Source organism: Dipodomys spectabilis, unplaced genomic scaffold (assembly GCF_019054845.1).
Source record: "Dipodomys spectabilis isolate Male_0828 unplaced genomic scaffold, ASM1905484v1 ptg000054l, whole genome shotgun sequence".
Taxonomy (NCBI): Eukaryota; Metazoa; Chordata; class Mammalia; order Rodentia; family Heteromyidae; genus Dipodomys; species Dipodomys spectabilis.
In genome coordinates, this window is record NW_024870731.1 from 18,498,480 (window position 1) to 18,519,937 (window position 21,458).

The window sequence follows — 21,458 nt, forward strand, 5'->3', positions numbered from 1 at the left end:
ATTTGATGTCTGTTGCCATGAAAGAATTGAACTCAGGATCTATGATTACAACAGATGTTTCCTTGATATAAATGCAACATTTTCTGGTGTATTTGTGTGTGTGTGTGTGCGTGTGCGCTGGTATTGGGCCTGGATGCTGTTCCTTAGCTTTTTCACTTAGAGCTCTACAACTTGAGCCACAGTTCCACTTCTGGCTTTTTTGGTTAACTGAAATAGAGTTTCATAGACTTTTCTGCCTGAGCAGGGTTTGAACCTTGATCCTCAGATCTCAACCTCCAGTGTGAGCCACCAGTTCCTAGCTCTAGTGTAGTCTGCTTGTATGTTGGGATAGGATTTTGTTCATCAAGAATTGCTAAAATCAATTTGAATATATGCATTCACATTGTATACAACTAAAAAATGGAGCCAATTTATGTTTGTTTAAACAATGACAGACGTTTTAAACAGTTTCATGTTAAGTTACCATGTTCCAGTCTGTTTCAACTTTTCTGAATATGGATTCCATTTTCCACAGACCGTTCTCCCATCCAGAAATGGTTTGATTGTTATTTGAAACTCGAACATAATGATTTTTCACAATATTGTAGCAAAGGTGGAAATGTTTAGATATCTTCTCATTTTCAGAAGGAATGAACAGGGTTTCCTTTCTCTTAAAAAGAAAGAAGAGTTAGTTTTACAATATTATAAATAATACTAAAACAGAGGAACAGCTAGTTATAGTTGTAAAAGACAACTTCAATTTGAAAGAGAAAATATTGTGCTAATGGAACTCCAGATAATATTTTGTTTAAATGGCTCTAATGCCAATATAATTATGACAGGCATTAGTAGAGAAAAAGTATCAACACTGACTTAATTTTTGTGATTTTGTGATCCACCTTAATTTGTTCATTTTTCTTCATTTCCACTACTACCACATCCATTTACTTGCATTGTAACAGCCTCTCTTTTCAAAGTTGATTCTTAGCTTTCAACTCTTAACCTCTGGTATCCATACTCCACTTCTCCAGAGACATAGAAATCAAAGTCTAAAATCATAAACTAGGATATGTCTCTTTCTTGCTTAACTCACCTGACTTTATTACCAAAGGACACAGTTCCTAAATGACCTGGCCCCTGTCTATTTCCAGCTACATTTTACATCACTCTTCCTTTTTAGTTTTATGATTCTACTATATGACTCTTCCTTTGCTTCTTCAAAAAAAGTTCAGTTGCTTCTTGTCTCAAGGCTTTGGCCTGCTTTCTTGTCTAGAATGGTGTTCTTTCTAATATACATACACTTCATTCATTCTCAGCTCTTTAGGACTCAACCTAAAGCCTTTGCACCAGAGTGTACTTTCCTGAATACTCTGAGTAAGAGAATACCTTACAGCTTAGGCTTAAAACATATTTCTCTGTGTGAAAATTACTATGAAAGCTCTTATTTTATCTTGAAATTCCAGGCAATTTTTCTACTCTAGTCCAAAATAAATTCATGCTAGCTATTTATCATCTCTCTCAACTAAAACACCTCCAAACACTGCCAAAGCATCCCTGAAAGGCAAACTATCCTCTTCCAAGAACCACTCATCTGTGTCAACATCTTACTGTGTAGTATTTACTAACTGATCAGGGTTGAAGGCACTGCTTTTCTGTTAAGCTTTGGGTTATAGGTAACATAAAAACTTCAAATGTACAAGAATCAATGAACAAAGTAATCTGAACACAAGAAAAATTAATTTATATGTATCTTGATTGTCAGCATTTTAAAACAGTAGCACTAAATACATAAGAGAAGGCAACTATTTAGTAGAATGTGTGAATATTCCTGCTAAAAAGGTAAAAATGTTAATTTTAGAGATTCATTTTATAATTTCTGAATTAGTACAACTTACAATAAATGTATTAACACATCTCAATCACTCCCTCTCCTCTAGCTCCCTGCCTGCTTCCCCCTCCCAGATACCCCCACCCTCCGTTTTTTTGTGGTGTTGGATTAAATCCACGGTCTCTAGTCTTCCCATCACTTATTTTTTTAATCAATGATAATTCATAACATATAACACAAAACATAAGGAATTAATATCTAAAGGATTAGCTACCACTTTATAAAGGGTGACTAAGTATAAAGGGAAAAGAAATATAAAGACACTATGTAGGTTCCAGCTAGCCTGGAACTTTCTCTTAATCCTCCTCTGCTTTAGGTTCCCAAGTATGGCTGTAGAAGGGTAGGCAATTCCAGACCTACAAAAAATATTTTTAAACTAAGATGAAGACTAAACTACAATTTTTGCTGCTGGAGATAGTATCACCAAATTTTCCTTCTTTTCCCAAATGAGTGCAAGATTTAATTTCTACCTTTTAAAAAAGATTTACATTTTTCTATTTACTTTAAAAACATCAATTTCTAAAGGGGAAAACAATTTCTAAATTCATGGTACTAAGATGTTACCAGCAATTGAGAAATTTTAAACATTTTCAAAAGGGGAAAACAATCTGGGTATATGACCCAATTCATATTTTTAAAGTGTAATCAACTTACATGCCATGTAAAAAGAAGCACAACCACACATAAAAAGAAAATGAAGACCTAAATAATATCCATGCTTCAAATTGAACACAGCTGTGGACTAAATTAGATCCTTCCAACTGCTTCATTTTGATTTATACTTATAACTTATACTGCGCATCAGCAGTGATTGGAATTATTTGTTGAGTTTAGCTTTTATAATTCTATGGCTGAACCAACACTTCTTCCTGACTGCTAGAGATGATGGAATTAATTGAAAAAATATAAAACTTACTGGGGACAATTCAGTCTTTTTGAACATATTCCTTCAGTAGAGAAATGAGTTGCAACAATGGCAGACTTTAATTTGCTTAGAAATGTTTGATACCAATATAAGACGGGTTATTTCCAAGAATTTTTCATTATACACCTAAGTAGATATCTATAATGCACTCCACACTCCCTAGGGTAAGAGGTAGGATTGTATGACATAGCTCATTAGAGCCTAGCACAGTAGCTTTCACCTGCTCCCTAACTAAAGATGTGACTATAGAAATTACATTTCCAGTATTGTAAATAAATAACAACTTTCATCATTGAATCACTCAAATTCTCTATTATTCCCACACTTGATACATTTTTCATAGGGGGGAAATACAAAGTAAAGCAAAATTCTCTAATATACATTAAAATCTTGTCTGAAAGGCCAGAATGGGCACTTCCCCCAAAAAATGCCATCAGGAAGTTGAAAGAGGTCCTCATATTCATTAATCATTACACAAATGCAAGTTAAAATTGCAACAGCTCTGTGTACCATCAGAACTGCTAAAAATAAAACAAAAAACCAAACAATGCCAAGTATTGGTAGAAATGTGGAAAATCATCTTCTCCATAAACTAGCAGTTTATACTGCTAGTCAGAGTGTAAACTTGACACAACTACTCAGGACAACTGCTTGACACTGTCTACTAAGTCTAAATATACTGGTATTCTATTAAACCTAGAAATTCCAATTCTAGATATTTACTCAGCAGACATATGTAATATAATCAGCAGCAAAATTTTAAACAGCTCAAACCCAGAAATAATACAAATGCCCATCAATGTGAACTGTATAAACAATAATACATTCACACAATGGAATATTGCACAACAATAAGGACAAACATTATAACTATTGCAACATGTATGAGTCTCACTACTATAACATCATGTGAAAAAAGCAATACACAAAATACAAGCTATGTGGTTTCATGTATAAAAAACATAGAAACAGGCAAAACACTAAGATATGACATTAGATGCTTGGGCAATGGTTACTTTAGGGTAGGAGATAATGACTGGAAAGGAATTCATGTTTGTTTCTGGAGTCCTGGAGATGTATCTTATTCTGATTACTGACTCTATGGTTACTAAAAATTTAAAAATTCATTAGAAAACATGCTAACAAATCTGTGAAATTTCCCTTAAATTCTTATATAAAATATTTGCTGTGTGAGAAAGGGCAAATAGAAAATCCCACAAATGGTAGTTAAGGTATGTTCAAAAAGGAATTCTAATATACTGTTGGTTGTGAATGTGATCTTGTTCAAACACTCTGAAAAGCATTATGAAAGTTCTTCTAAAAAGCAAGCATAGAACTACCCTATAGTCAAGCAATCCCACCTACACAAACAAAATTACAGTAAAGCCACCAGCACAACCATGTTCACTGCAGCAAGATTCACCATAACCAAGATATGGAATCAGCTCAGATGCCCCTTGGAATGGATGAATGGATCAAGAAAATGTTGTTTATGGGCTGGGAAGGTGGCTCAGTGGTAGAGTACTTGCCTTGCATGCCTGAGGCCCTGAGTTCGATTCCTCAGCACCACATAAGCAAAAAGGAAAAAGCCAGAAGTGGCGCTGTGGCTCAAGTGGTAGAGCGCTAGCCTTGAGCTGAAGAGCTGGTGGATAGTGCCCAGACCCAGAGTTCAGGCCCCACGACCAGACCCCCCCCCCAAAAAAAAATGTTGTTTATATACAGAATGGAATTTTGCTCATCTTTTAGAATGATATTGCCATTCATAAGGAAATGGAAAGACTTGGAAAAAATGAAATTAAGTGAAGTAAGCCAGACCCAGAGAAACACTAGTTGCATAGTTTCTCTCACTTGTGGTAAATAGAGTGTACCAATAAATCTGTAAGTAAACACAATGGGTAATATGCAAATGGTTACAAATGAGTTACGAATGAAGGGGAGAAAGGGAAAGAATGCAGTCAGGATTCATTGTACGCCCCAAAATTAAAAAAAGGGAAGGGGTAGGTAAAAGAGAGTGAGAATGTTGAAGGGGTAACACTGATCAACATGCATTATATTCATAAATGCTTTTTAAATGGCACCTCCTTTGTAGAACTACTTAAAGATAAGAACATTTTTTTAAAAAAAGAATAAAAGTAAAGAAAATTACCCTACAAATAAAAAAATACTTTGCAAAGTCTTTTACATGACTATAGTATGTCAATCATTTACTGCTATATTCTTCCTGATGTTTGTATTTCTAAACAAGTACTCTGTAAAGTTAACTGAAAGGACATGGCCAATGTATTTTCTGTAAGCAATGAGAATAGCACAGGGAGGAATAAGAAAGTAAGAAAAATTACAATGGTAAAATAAATTAAATACCTCTAGACCCATTTCTCCTCGGGCCACTCTCCAAGCCACTGATCCAGATATTCTTCCACCCAGCTCTCCAGGCTTAGGGGTTTTGGGAGATATAAATTCAACAAGCTCTACAATTATCCTGTGGAGAAGTTCTTTTCTTCTATTTTCTGACAAAGATAGTTGTCTCTGCAGTTAGATAAAGATTAATGTACAAGTATATATGTAAGCAAAATACACTTAAAAGCATTTACATTTTAAGAGGTCTTGAAAGAAGTAAGCAAATTTACTTTTACAGCATTTAGAAAATAAAAAGAATAATTTTATACATTTTATGTTAAGAAATCATTTTACCTATTCTTAATGCTCCAAGCCCTAAATTTAAAATGCAAGTAGCATCTATACATACACACACATATACACTGCATCTTTTCTCCCCTTCAGATACTGGCCAATTAAGTGGTATGAGAAAGAAGGGCTGGAAACCCAACCATAAAATGGTAACTGAAGTATTGAAAAAAAAACAGCTAAATTTTAGCTGGGTACCTGTGGCTCATGACTTTAGTACTAGTTACTCAGAATATTAATGTTTAAAGTCAGTCTTGGCAGAAAAGTCCAAGAGACTCCCCAATAGCCAGCAAAAAGTCATACTGAAGGCTTGGCTTAGGTGGCAGAATAGCAGCTATGAGCAAGAAAGCTAGCAACAGCTCAGGTGCTCAGTTCAAGCCTGGTATTATTGGGGGAAAAATAACTAAATGAATAAGCAAACAAACTCCTATCAGGTTAAAGAGCAGAGGAGAAAATAAGTTGAAGTCTAGACTCTTCTAAGACAAGGGGTGATTCAGTGAGCCAGTGGTATCTCTGAAAGACTTTAAAGGTGTGTCAAGTACTATAAATATTGAATTTTTATTTCACTGAACTTAAGAAATGTGACATTTCATATTTAAAAAAGAAACATTATTTAAATGACAACTAGGAGCCAGGTGCTGGTAATCCTAGCTACTCAGGAGGCTGAGTTCTGAGGATCATGGTTCAAAGACAGCCCAGGCAGGCAAGTCCTATCTCCAATACATACTCAGAAAACCACAAGTGGCGCTGTGGCTCAAGTGGTAGAGTAGTAGCCTTGAGTTAAAGAGCTGAGGGACAGCCCAGAGTTCAAACCCCATGATTGACAAAAAAAAAAAAAAAAAAAAAGACAACTAGGTATTTCACACCTGCTTATTAATCCCATTAATAGTTTCTCGAAGTAAGTCTTCTTTAACTTCAGTTCTCCTAGAGATTACCTCTTCATGTTTACAAGAATACCGCCAAGTGACATCAACTACCTGAAACAGGTTACAGAATACAAAATTTAGTAAGACTATAACTATCAACCTTATATGATAAATATCTACAATATATGCAGTTCTTAAATGCAATTTTTAAAAGACTAGGCTTTTCTGGTTGTTGTTTTGTGTGTTTTCTTTTTTGTGTGCCAAGACTGGATATTGAACTCAGGGCCTCAGGCTCTTAGGTTTTTCTTATAGTTGGTACTTTACCACTTGAGGCATGCTTCTAGTTGGCATTTTTGCTGGTTATCTGAAGATGAAGTTTAGTGGACTTTCCTACACACTTGCTGGCTTTGAACTATGACCCTCAAAATTAGCCTCTTAAGTAGCCAGGATTGCAGGCAGGAGCCATTGTCCCCAGTAATAAAATTCTTTAAAATTTAATAACTAAGATAGACAATATAATTCAGTGATATAAGGCTTGTCTAGCATGTGGCTTCCATTTGTGGAACCACACAAACGTACACAAAATGAAACAAATCAGGTGTTGGTAGTGTATACCTATAATCCTACTATTTGGGAGCCTAAGATAGGAAGATGTAGAGTTTGAGTCTATTGCAGGCTATATAGTGAGACTCTCTCAAAAAAATTAGAAAAAAAGAGTCTTCTGAAAGAAATGAGTTTTTTCTCTCTCTCTCTTTTTTTTTTTTTTGGCCAGTCATGGGGCTTGAACTCTGGGCTTGGGCGCTGTCTCTCAGCTCTTCAGCTCAAGGCGAGTGCTCTACCACTTGAGCTACAGCGCCACTTCCGAAATGAGTTTTTTCTCATTTCTGAATAGACTTCCAAGAAGTACTCTAAAGATAAAAATGTGAGAATATTAGCAATCTGCTCTATCTAGAAATCTGATTCCATAAAATTAAATTCCATAGAAAAAGGACTTTTTCAATAAATAATGCTACAATAATTCATATTCATATGCTGAAATTGAATTTTCTACAAAATTAACTCAAAATGGACCACAGAATAAACATAAAACCAAAACCACAAAATTTCTGAAAGAAAACTGTTGTGATTGGGGCTAAGGAAAAATTCCTTAGGTCCAATATCAAAAGGCACAATCTATAAAGTAACAAATTGGATTTTAATGGGTTTTTAAAATACTCTTCAAGTCATTAACAACATGAAAAGTTGACAGGCTTACTCCTATAATCCTAGCTATTCAGTAGGCTGAGATCTGAGGATCATGGTTCAAAGTCAGACCAGGCAGACAAAATCTAAGATAGTCTCATTTCTAATTATCCAGCAAACCCCTCTCTCCCCCACAAAAAAAACAAACCAGAAACAGAGATGTGGCTAAAGTGGTAAAGTGCCAGTCTTGAGTGAAAAGCTAAGCAAGAGCTTGAAGCCCCAAGTTCAAGCCCCAGTATGGCACATGTGCACATGTACATTCATGTCCGTGCACACACTCACATACATACAAAGAATGTGAAAGGCTACAGATGGAAAAAAAAAATCTTTGCAAAGCATGTATCTGCTAATTGGCTTATGCAGGAATAGATAAAGAAATCTCAAAGCAATAGTAAAAAAATAATACACACCATGGGAAAAACCAAAGTCAAAGGAGATTATATGGATAACAAATAAGTACCAAAGAAATGATTGATATGATTTGTCACTAGGGAAATACGAGTGAAAAAAACATAATGATATCACTTTACATCTATTTAAAGGTCTAAATTAAAGTTAAACCATGCTAAATGTTAGCCAGGATGTGGAGAAGCTCACACTCTCAATTACTGCTGGTGACAATGTAAAATAGCACAGTCACTGGGAAAACAATTTAACAATTTCTTAAACATTTTGTTATATGTACACTTACCATATAATCCAGCCATTCCATTCCTAGGCATTAAGCAAAGAAAAGCAAGTATATGCCATATAAAGTCTTTGCACCAATGTCCGTAACAGTTTAAAATATTAAAAACTGAAAATCACTCAAATGTCTTTCAATAGGTAAAATGGGTAAGCATAGTGGAATACTGATGGTAGTCATGAGCTCATAGGTACATACCTATGGCAAGCCTACTAACCTCTGAACTGAAATTATGTGCCGCTTATTATATGGCAGTTATAACCTTATGACATTGCCAAGACAAGTTTCTATTTTATTTTCAGAAAATAATTTCTCTTACGCCCTACCTCGTCTTTAGAAAATGCTATGACATAAGAAAGCTTCTTGCCCCATCCTATTTCATAAAGGAGTGGTTTGTCACAGACATCTTCACATGCATCACAGTGCAGCCACCGCTGCTGAGAAGGAGAATAGACTTCTGTCCAAACATGGTCTACTCAAGTAAGATGAGAAGGAAAAAAAGGGAATAAAAGTTACATCTATAATACCAGAATGACTTCCAGTGACTATATACAAATCCCTAAGAATCACATAAAGTAATTTGTATCATTTAAATTTTAGTTAACAGAGTAAGCATTTTGTGGCATATACAACTCTAAAATACTTGTATTCATTTTTGTCTCTTTGTAATCCTTGAAAATGTAGGTAGATTGAGTCTTAGTTAAAAACAACGTGTAAACAGCAGCATAAAATATCAGGCTCAGTTTTCCAATGTGAAGGAATTAATGCTATTTCTGAAGCTGTAACATCTCTGTGGACCCTAAGCCCCAGAAACAGCAGGTCTAACAGGAATGTTCTATTAACTGAAGGTTTTATATGATTCTAACAAGACAAAGAAGTCACAAATAAAACCCTAACAAGGAAGATGACTTTTTAACATGTAGACATATATTATTTCTTTTTTCTTTCCTTTTTTTCCCCTTTTTTGGGGGGGGGGGAAGAGGGGAGAGTCCCTCACTATGTAGCTCAGGATGGCCTTGAACTCTTGAACCTCCTGTCTTAGCCTTACAAGCATTACAATTATAAGTCACCATGCCCTGGTATAAGTCATTCCTAAACAAAGACAATACAGATAGGGCTTTTTTTTTAAACTTTTGTATACTCTAACTTGTTCACTAAATTATAGTAATACCTCTAAAAATAAAGATATATATAGCACATTATTATATGTTCTTAACTATACAGAAACAACATTATTGCAAGTTCTAGGATAAATTATTAGTAAAATTACTAAGAGAATAGGGTAAAAAGAACTAGATACCGTGCTTGAATATATAATAAAAATCTTGCAGTTCCTTTAAAAAAGAACCTGTGAAGTTGGTATTACTGATATTTTATAGAAAGCAAATGGGAGACTGACAAGGTCAGAATGTAAGGGAAAATGATGGGCTTACAGACTGTAAACCCAAACAAAGTTTACAAAGCCGCCTTCTTCTCTGCTCATACTGCATTATATACCTGTATAATCCCAAACGTAGCGAGCCTCAAAACCTAAAGCTCGGCAGCACAGTGTAAAGCAATTGGCCCACTCGCCACATCGTCCACATCTTGTTTCCAAAAGTTTCTCAGGGTTGTTATATCTGTTTTAAAAAACAAAGATAATACTGACTCATTATCAAAATCAAGGTTTTTTTTTTTTTTTAAAGAACTTATATTACCTTTATGCTAAACTTCAATCATAATTCATGGCTATTTGTTGTGATGTACCCTTTTTGCCATCAATTTTACTAACTTAGATCATTTCCCTCCCTCCTCCTCTTGGTGAGATGGTCAAAGGATTATCAGTATTTTCTCAAAAACCAAGTTTTGATGTATTGATTCTTTGCATAGTTTTATTTTAGTTTCAATTTTATTAACTGCGGCCCTAATCTTAATTCTTTCTGTTTGCTAATTTTGAGTGTCTTGTTCTTGTTTCACTAGGAGCTAGTGGTGCATCATTAGGTTGATATCTTCCTTTTCTATGTTAGGCACTCATAGCTATAATTTTTTTTACTTAGTACTACCTTTGAAATATATGTTCTGAAGGTTCTAGTTGTAGGTTGTGCTTTCATTTTTACTAGATTCTAGGAACTTTTTGATTGTACCCTTATTTCTTCAATGACACACCAATCATTTAAAAGTCTTCATTTTCCACAGGTTTTATTGTTGTTGAGTTCTAGCTTTATCCTACTATGGCCTGATAGGATACAGAAAGTTATTTCAATTTGTTTATATTTACTAAGACTTGCTTGCTTTATGTTTTAAAATATGATCTCTTTTGAAGAAAGTTCTATGGGCTTTGAATGAGAAGAACGTCTATTATGGATCTGCTGGATGAAATGCTCTAGGTATCTATGAAGTCATTTGATTCATAGTATCATTTAGTTTTGAAGTTTCTTTGTGGATTTTTGGTTTGAACAATGAACTGTTGTAGGATCTATTAAAACTTGTCTATAATACTTAAATCATATTTCTTAATTCCTTATTTTTAAATATTCTGATGATAGAACCTAGACTATAACTAGACATCCTACTAGATAGAATCGTTGATAAAAGTAACTAAACAGTGGTACTGCCTTCAAGGTGTTTACAGTCCTTCAAAAAAGAATTAACACAAATAATTTTGCCAAATGGCAGAAAGTGATACAGGCTAGATGACAGGTTAGATTTAGTGATATGAGAGTAACTGAAAAAGGTGTATTTAAACTAGTCTTTGAAAAATAAAGATTGGAGAGGCAGATTCTCTAGGAAAGGTACTTAAGGCATTGATACTACTTTAAACACTGGTAAAATTAGTGCAATGTGTTTAAAACTACCCTATAAAGATGCTACCTTAGTTCATTTTAATTCAATATCCATTTGCAATGACCATTTTGATTATAATTTATTCTGAAATCAAATTTATTTAACTTGCCAGACAAGTTTAAATAAATTTTGAATTTCAAAAGAGAACTAAAGAAAGGCATAAATTTACAAAATTAATGCATAATAGCTGGGCACAGGTGGATGATGCTTGTAATCTTGGATACTCAAGAGATCGAGATCTGAGAATCAAAGTTCAAAGCCAGCCCAGGCACAAGAGTCCATGTGACTCTTATTTCTATTTAACTAGCAAAAAGTTGAAAGTATGGGGTTGAATTGTAGCTCAGGTGGCAGAGTAAACGGGAAAAAAAAGAGCAAGGGAGAATATGAGTTCAAGCCGTAGTACCTCTACTCAAAAAGCATAAATGACAGCATCCTATGCTTCTACTTTTTATAAATACTATAGGTGTCAATTAAATTGAAATCTATTAGACTAGAGGTTGTGTTTAGCATGCTCAACATTCTAGGCTGAACTTCTAGTACCAAACAAACCATTTAAAAAAATGAACCATATTAGCCTCTAATAAATAGTATCTAGGGTTGGAGGTATAGCTCATTAGCTACCATGCATAAAGCCAGGGGTTTTATGTCCAGCACCACAATAACAAACACAAAACCCCCAGGTATCTATATAGAGAGAACAGGTAACAGTAAAACAAGAAAAAGATAACATTTTATGTTAAGTATCTATGTTAGCCTGTGCCACTTCATTTTGCATTATCAGTTTAAATCCTGTTGCCTAGAAAAACTTTGAGAAGGACTTAATTACATGTATATCTTACCCATTTCAAGGTTAAAGAAACAGCTTTAACTAATTTTAGATAATTGGTGTATATTATATTCTGCTTGTCCTATATTCTGTATAACATAGGGATGGTTGTAAATCAAGGACAGAACTGAGTTCGTAAACCCAACAAACAACAAATTAGGGTTTTTAGAAACACTGTATTTCTTTGCTTCATAATATAACCAAATTTTCCTAAGTATTGCCAATTAAGCAAATCCACAGAGGCCTATAAAAAGTAAATTGAAATTGCCTTAGTTTAAAATACAGAGATATGCTAGGTGGTGAGAAAGTCTTAATTAAAACAAACTTTTTTAAATTAATAAAACTATCATAGCCACATTGCACTGTATTTTTATCTTCCATATTACTTGAGGATTACTTTAAATACAGGACTGTATTTACTATCAAAGTGACCAGCATTATTGCCATTATATACCAGTATTCATTACCATAAAATTAAAATCATATAGTTTAAAACATTTACAGAATTTAAAAATTCTATGATTTCACTTAAAATGTATATTCTAGAATAAGAGTTATTAAATGTCCTATAAAAGGATAGACAGTAAATATTTTAGGCTTTACAGATAATATGATCTGTCACCAAAATTTAACTCCATTGCTATAGACTGAAAACAGTCACAGATCCTCCTAAGTAAACAAATTAACATGGATGTGTTAGAATAAAACATTTACAAAACTAGAATGAAGCTGGTTTAAGCCTACCCAGTATAGGTTACATACTTCTGTTCTACAGAAACTGATTTCTAAGAATGAAAATGAAGAATCAGAATTACATTTAATAAAAATTAACTTCCAACCATTCCATTTAGAGATTGCTTTGATTCCTTTCCAGGAACCCACCTTGGAAAACGATTGCTGAACTGGCATGCATCACAGTAATGATCTTCTACATTGTTTGCACCCCACTTCAGCTCATCATCATTGGGCAATAATTTCTCTCTAGACCTAGTTTCTCCACCACATTTGCTGCATAAGACGTTATTTACCCAGTGAAAAAATTCCTCTTTAAACCAGTGTAGAAGCTCCAGCAAAAGGAAATCCTCATCACTGATATTAGAACCTGAGGAAGAGGGAACCAAGTGAGACTTAAAGCCAACCAAATCTAAAATTATCTACACATATTGTTTTCTCAAAGTAGGAGACTTAAAGCTAAACAAATCTAAAATTATCTACACATACTTTGTTCTCAAAGTAGGAACTGACATATTAAAACATGAGACACAAAAGGTTTCCCAAATAAGGGTCAAGAAAGAACCATTAGTAGATTGTGAATTAGTTGAAAAAATAACCCATGTATCAACTTGGGGGGGACCTACTTCCTGTAAGTGGAATATCTGTATAATTTATTTAAAATCACTTAAGAGCTTTATTTCCAGTCTACTATCTTGAAAAAATTCAAATTCTAAAATTCAAATTCTAAATTTGTACTACAAATTAAAAATGAAGTTCTTAAGAATCACAACTTAACCAAACAGAAAACAATTTTAAAACTTTTAAATGTATACAGAGAAAAAGCTGGCTGAAACACACACACACACACACACACACACACACACACACACACACACACACACACACGCACACATTATTACCAAAAAAGATGCCTTTAAGTAAAATAAAAATTCCCATGCTGCTGATATAATGCAGATAGCTCTGGTTATCTGGTCCATGAGTGAAAAAAAAATTAAGCACTCTAGTTCTTCAGCTCCAATCTTTTCTTGATTACTTGTTGCTGGAGTTTCACACTCATTTCTTCCTGTGGAGGATGACTAGAAGATTGGAAAGATGGTAAACTAACATTTAGTTAGGCTCAACTGGCTTAGCCACAATTGGCTTGGTCATCTTGTGGTTTAGCATTTGTTGGGTACTGGGTAGATAACTAAAGTTGCAGCAAAACAATTGCTGAGATAATCTGCTAAGTCTCATCTCTTTGACTTCCTTCATCATCTTTAGTGTCACCTTCTCCAGGCTGTCTTTGGCAAGGAGAGCCACAAAGATTGTGAACTATAGCCTTATACACACACCGTCTTACTGGTCCATCCTGTTCTGTACCCTTGCTGTCAGCACCTCCTTCACTTCTCCATGCACAAGAGGATTGAATTTGTCTGCAGTAGGACAAGAAGCTGTTGGACCTGGCTTTAATGATACAGCATATTCTAGAGTTGATGTTAGGCAGTTATAATTTAACTATATCTTTATATTTATGTATGCTTACATTTCTCAACTGAATGAAGTCAGGTATGCCGAAGTTTTGAAATTTTTTAAGTTTAAAAAATGTATTCCTGTATATTTATGCAGTATGATAAAATAATTATCTCATAAATATATGTATTTCATGTATCCATGAAATACCTTTGCTTGCTTACTTATTTTGTATCAGTCCTGGGACTTGAACTCAGAGCCTGGCACTATTTCTGAGTTTGTGTGCAAGGCTAGTGCTCCACTACTTGAGCCACAGCTCCACTTCTAGCTTTTTGGTGGTTAATTGGAGATAAGAGTTTCACGGACTTTCCTTCCCATAATGGCTTTGAATCATGATCCTCAGATCTCAGCCTCCTGAGTAGCTAGGATTATAGGTGTGAGCCACTGATGCCTAGCTTTGCTTATTTGATATTTCTAAGCCACAGGGTTAATCTGTACGAGATTTTTAAAATTGTCACATATCTCTCTAAAAACTTGCTTGTAAGTGGACATATCTAGTTCAAATTCATGTTACTCAAGAGTCAGTTGTACTTTATTCTTATATTTTCATTAGATATGTTTCAAATTCTAAACCTATAGTCAAGCACTGGTAGCTTGTGCATATAAATCCTTGCTACTCAGGAGGCTGGGACCTGAGGATCACGGTTTCATGGTAGCCTGGGCAAGAAAGTCTTTGAGAGTGTTATACTAATTAACCACCAGAAAACTGGAAGTGGCACTGTGACTCAAAGTGGTAGAGCATTAGGGACAGCAAGCTAGGACAGCACCCAGATCCTGAGTTCAAGCCCCATGACCTTTAAAAAAAAAAAAGTTAAGTATAACAACAAAGAATCAGGGAGACTGTAAAGGTCAGAAATATATTATGCTCCTAGATGTGGAAATAAGTATTTCAAAAACTGCTGTCTCAAAAAATTAATCTGGTTTCCAAAGTGGCTGAACAAGTTTACACTCCCACCAACAATGCACACATCCCCTCCAGCATCTGTTGTTACTAGATTTCTTGATTAAAGCCATTCTGACTGGGGTGACGTAGAATCTCAATGTTGTGTTGATTTGAAGACTCCACATAGAGCTCCCCCACAATGACCCAGCTATCCCACTTTTGGGCATTTACCCAAACAATCACAAACAAGGTCATACCAAAGCTACCAGCACAACCATGTTTATTGCAGCATTATTTACCATAGCGAAGATATGGAACCAACCCTGATGCCCCTCAGTAGATGAATGGCTCAAGAAAATGTGGTATATATATATACAATGGAATTCTATGCCTCCATCAGAAAGAATGACATTGCCCCATTTATTAGGAAATGGAAAGACTTGGAAAAAATTATATTAAGTGAAGTAAACAGGCCCAAAACAAAGGTTCCATGGTTTCCCTTGTTTGCAATAACTAGAACATGTCTGTGACAAGCAGAGAAGGTCAAAGGCTTGTACATATGACCGTATGAAATGATGTTAACTGAAATGTGCCCCAAGACAGGGACACAAGGATTTTTTTTCTTTCTTGCTATTGTTTTTAATGTACTTATAATGTGCTATGTGATTCTTTTGTTTTTTTTGTAAGTTTGTCCCCCACAGTACAAGCCTGTTTTCACTGTATTTGATTCTGGTGTTCTGTGTCTTGTATATAAATTTTTGTAATTTGGGGAGGGAAAGGGGTATAGTGGAATGCTTAAATGGGGATGCAGGTTGACTTATTGTGACGATGAGATATACAGGATACAATGTTGAAAATGAACTTTATAATGTCGGGGGTGGGGGGGTAGAGAAGAGTTGGGGAGGTTGGGAGGGAAGTGATGGTGGCAGTAACAATTCTTAATAGGAAAGGTACTCATCACCCTATTTATGTAACTGTAAACCATCTGTACAGTATCTTTACAATGAAAATACATATTAAAAAATTAATCTGAGGTGCTGGGAAGGTGACTCAGTGGTAGAGTGCTTGTCTTGCATGCATGAGGCCCTGGGTTCAATTCCTCAGCACCACATAGGCAGAAAAAACCAGAAGTGTCCCTGTGGCTCAAATGGTAGAGCGCTAGCCTTGAGCTGGAGAGCTCAGGGACAGCACCCAGGCCCAGAGTTCAGGCCCCACAACCAACAAAAAACAAAACAAAAACAAAACAAAAACAAAGATTTAATATAATTTTAATTAAAATTATAAGATCATTTTAAAGAAATCTTTTTTTTGAGTCTGAATTTTACCTAAAGATCACTCTTTCTTTTGGTAATGGCATGAGTGTCTTAATAAAAAGCCTGGTTTTTCTTAATACAATTTTAAATGGTTTTAAAGGGAAATCTGCTTTATGCATATTGAAAAACATGATCAAATTCATTAAAATATTTTGGTATAGAAGAATATACAGATCAATGAAACAAAAAGACAATCCTGAAAGATTTCTAAATGAGTATACAGTACTTAATAAAATGAACAAACAGCCGGGCGCTGGTGGCTCACGCCTGTAATCCTAGCTACTCAGGAGGCTGAGATCTGAGGATCACGGTTCAAAGCCAGCCCAGGCAGGAGAGACCGTGAGACTCCTATCTCCAATAAACCACCAGAAAACCGGAAGTGGCGCTGTAGCTCAAGTGGTAGAGCGCTCGCCTTGAGCTGAAGAGCTGAGGGACAGCGCCCAGGCCCAGAGTTCAAGTCCCACGACCGACAAAAAAAAAAAAAATAAAAAAAATAAAATGAACAAACAAAACTTGAAACAAAGGTAGCCATTTCAAAGTTGTTCTACAGGGGTGAACTAAACTACCTAATAAGACACAAGTACTACCTAGGTCTGATATATCTACTGTACTTTATTTTAAAAAGTCTGTAGAGTGGCTGGGAAGGTGGCTCAGTGGTAGAGCGCTTGCCTTGCATGCTCGAGGCCCTGGGTTCGATTCCTTAGCAGCACATAAGCAAAAAGAAAAAAGCAGGAAGTGGCGCTGTGGCTCAAGTGGTAGAGCGCTAGCTTTGAGCTGAAGAGCTGAGGGACAGCGCCCAGGCCCAGAGTTCAGGCCCCACTACAGGACCCCCCAAAAAAAAAAAAGTCTGTAGAATCCTACAAAAGTAGAAAAAATGTTTATGACTTTCTTAAAAACAAGACAAAACAATAAAGTTAATAAAAATTCTTAGCAAATAAAAGGTACCTAGAATACATGGAACTTCTAGAAATCGGAATATTAACCAAGTCGAAAAATCAATAAAGCCCATCAACAACTTTAATAATTTCACTAAGTAGAAACACTTCTTTTATGAATGGACCTATAGGATAATGTCAAGTCCTACTACGATATAAAAGTGTCACATCACCTTGACACTGTATATCTGTCCCAAAGTAGTCCTTATCTGTTGAGTACCTTCACTATAATGGCATTTACATCAGAAGAATGATACAAAATCTGTATGCACCCACACAGAACTATACAAATAATATGCATATACCATCTCAATTGAGACCTAAAAATATTTCCAAGATATATTGTAAATGAAAACTAAATACATATGAAATTATAGATTATATGTAAAATGGTACAGGCACCAATGGAAAAAGGATAGCAATTCCTCAAAAAAATTAGAAATAGAATTAGCATAAGATTTAGCAATTCCACTTCTGATATATAAATCTCAAATAATTAAAACCAGGATCTCAAAGGCATACCCATAGGCTAAGGTGTGACTGTAAGAGCTCTACTACTTAGAGCCATATCCTAGCCCCTTTTGTTTTTAATTATTTTTCTGATATGGTCTTGTGCTTTTGCCCTGAGGCCTGTGTGGGACTATAATCCTCCTATCTCTGTTTCCTTCACATAGATATGGACAAACATATCCAGTTTATTTTACTGAGACATGGTCTCACTAACTTTTTACCCAGGTTAGCTCTGAATTTCAGTCCTTCCAACCTTCGCCTCAGGAGTATTGCAGGAGTGTATTCCTATGCCTACCTATTGCATGATTCTCAATAGCTAAAACATGAAAGCAACCTAAGTGCCCATCAATAGATAATTACATAAGAAAAATATGGTTTAAATATATAACAATTGTTATTCTGCAATCTAGTATAATGTAAAGAAACCTAAGGAAATCACATTAAAAGTAAAACTTCATTTATATTTGCAGTAAGCAAAGTCAAACACAGAAAGAATGGTGAGTGCCAGGAGTTAGTAGAGGATGGTATAGAGAGTGGTTGTTGAGTGTACAGAGTTTCAGTTTTAGAAGACAAGGAACTGTAGAAATGGATAGCTTAAGAGCTAAGGAATGCAAAAAACTGTACATTTAAAATGAGTAGGATGGTAATTTTTCTGTTAGTTATATTTTATTACAACATACCATTTTTGTAAAAAGCCAAGCATCTGATATATTATACGTCATAAAAATCTATATATAAATGATTTACAGTATACACAGTAAAAGGCACTATTTTCGTATTTATTTACTAATGGTGCAGAGTTAGCAATAAATTATGGAAAGCCACTACCTTTATCTAACTTTCTGGCTCTGGATAGCTTTTCTTGCGATTTTCTTTTTAGTTCTTTGACTGGAATGCAAGTCAATGCTTTCTCCTGGAGAGCAGGATTTTCATAGAGAAGCACATGCTGAATGTTGGATTGTAGAACTTTCAGAATGGCTGAATCAGCAATAACCTAATAGAAAAAGGAACACCTGAAATTAGTTTTTTATTTTATGCTACAAAAATAACATGCAGTTAAAACCAAAAAGAAAACAGGGTTCCTAGATAAAGGGGAATATATGGATTTGATGAAATATAATTATCCCCCAAAGTTTCACGATATTAGTATTAGGAGAGAGCCACACCAGTGCCAAAGACAGATCTATTTTTCCCTCTGTATATATTATTGAAAATATATTTAAGCAGAGAATTATTGACCATAAACTTTGATCAATGCATCTTACTGCCTTTTCTACTTCAAATGTTGGTAACAGAGAATTTCACAGGAGATATAGTTTTAAGAAACAGGAATTTCAACAGCTCCTAAGAAAGGAATGATAGATACGAATTTAGTAAGGGAAAAAAATGAGACCAATGTGCTTTCCACAGAGGGAGATGAAAAAAATGTAAAAAGGTTTCTGAAATCATCCCAAAGGCAAATGGGCAACAGAATCCACACAGCAGAAAGGGACAGTGAAGTAAGTACTAGGGTCTCTGGAGGAGTAACTGCTAATCATCTTGCCTCCCTCCTTCCAGCAACAAAAAAGCCTGCTTTTGAACAATGATCCTGTGTGGTAAGAATCCCCAAAGAAACTATCAGCACCCAAGTCCAGAATTGGGGCCTTTCAAATATTCCACCAAGTAGCCTGTCTTGCCCTTCTTCAAGGTTGCTGGAAGCAAATGTAGTATTTCCCAAAAAGCTGACAGAGGGATCTATAAAAACACATTGCTGAGGAGATTCATTAGAATGAAAAATCAGAAAGAAGAATCTATGGCAGGAAAAGCAGTAAGATTAAAAGAATGTATCTTCAGAGATTCATAGTACAGAATGGGATTATGTCCTCAGAAACCTATTAGACGAAATACTTTTAATATATCTAACCTACTGACCATCACAGCTAGCAACACAGTTCTCTGTGGACTATCAGTTGTTTCCTCATGATGGCAAGGCTAACTGGGAGCTGTGCCTGGTGTCAATGTCCAGTGCCACCAGAGGGTCTTATACTGCCTAGCCTATGACAAGATCAAAATTAAAATTCTAAATACAACTTCTACCAGATGTATATTGAATTTCCTTTATATCAGCATAAAACTGAGACATATTTAAGTCAAATTATCATTAAGTTCTCTATTTTATGTTGGGGAACATCTGTATTGACTCAATTACAAATTGTGGAAACAAAAATTTCAATACTGAAGTAGAGAAGAAAGTATAAATAAAGTAAAATTCTTGAAATTCAGAAGGATAATGATGAGTAACATACAAATCAAACAGCCAAACTAAATGTAGAAGGGCAAAATACATTTTGATATAAAATTACACAGAAAGTAATCACTCCCAAATACTATCTAAAAGAATTATTAGGAAATTTTTTCCCAAATACACTTGTTTTCACCTTTAGTACCACACACATACACACCTTTAAAATAGTATAGTCTTTAGATAAAAAGGATAACCAGGGGCTGGGAAGGTGGCCCAGTGGTAGAATGCTTGTCTTGCATGGATGAGGCCCTGGGTTCAATTCCTCAGCACCACATAAGCAGAAAAAAAAGCCAGAAGTGGCACTGTGGCTCAAATGGTAGAGCACTAGCCTTGAGCTGAAGAGCTGAGGGACAACACCCAGGCCCAGAGTTTAGGCCCCATGACCGGCAAAACAAAAAACAAAAACCAGGAGTAGGACTGTAATTTAAGAGAGAAAATAACAGGTAAAACTTAAGTTTTACATTTTCTTTCTTCAGGTAATTAAATTTAAAAAATTGTGTACTAATACGGGAGCTTGATTTCAAGGCACTGCATTCTCACTCAGCTTTCTTAATAGCTTGCATTCTTCACTTGAGCTGTGCCTTCAGTTCAGATTTTTGCTGCTTAATTGGAGACAGGTGTCTTTTCTACTTGGGCTGGCTTTGAACCACAATCCTCCAGGTCTCAACATCTCAAGGAGCTAGAATTATGTGAGCCACTAGCATGAGACTAGGTGCTGTCCCTGAGCTCTTTGTTTAAGGGTAATGCTATATAACTTAAGCCACAGCTCCACTTCTAGCTTTTTCTTTTGGTTAGTTAATTGGAGATAAGTGTCTTATGGATTTTCCTGACTGGGCTAGCTTCAAATTGAGATCCTTAGATCTCAGCCTCCTGAGATTACAGCTAGGATTACAGATGTGAACCATCAGCACCTGGCAGGCTAGCCCTTTTTAAAACAGGGTATCACCATATAACTCATATTGGCCTAGTAGAAGGTCAGCCTGGCTTTGAAACTTGCAAACCTCCTGCATCTAACTTCCTGAGTGCTGGGATTAAGGCCTGTATTCACATGCCCTCCACAAAACTTAAGTCTTAGCTGGTAAGAAATAAACATAATTGGAAAACAAAAATATTTTTTCATATGTAATGTGACAAGGAAGAAATCAGAAGAGGTTACTGTCTTGTAAAATGTTGTTACAAAAATATAAGACTTTCAGGCCAATCATTAGAAAAACAAAGTATAATTTCCTAGTTAGCAGAGCAATTAAAAAAAAAAACCTGATCAACTAAAATAAAAGGAGAAGAAAAAACAAGCAAGAGAATCAGCAATACAAAATAAGGCTCAGAAACAAATTCAGACTTATTAGCAATTACAGTAAATGTGACTCTAG

General features: G+C 35.3%; 1 protein-coding gene across 3 annotated transcripts in view; it reads right to left on the reverse strand.

The window, feature by feature from the left end:
- The window catches only part of Ngly1 (N-glycanase 1), a 49,792-nt gene that overhangs the window by 9,666 nt on the left and 18,668 nt on the right, over positions 1-21,458 (reverse strand). For all 3 annotated transcript variants that reach the window (XM_042679659.1, XM_042679660.1, XM_042679661.1), the window contains exons 4-10: positions 18,633-18,798; positions 12,802-13,021; positions 9,768-9,889; positions 8,597-8,742; positions 6,344-6,454; positions 5,154-5,318; positions 464-649 (exon numbers count right to left, since the gene is read on the reverse strand). In XM_042679659.1, the coding sequence (XP_042535593.1) occupies positions 464-649; positions 5,154-5,318; positions 6,344-6,454; positions 8,597-8,742; positions 9,768-9,889; positions 12,802-13,021; positions 18,633-18,798 (1,116 nt within the window). The remainder of the gene's footprint in view (positions 1-463; positions 650-5,153; positions 5,319-6,343; positions 6,455-8,596; positions 8,743-9,767; positions 9,890-12,801; positions 13,022-18,632; positions 18,799-21,458) is intronic.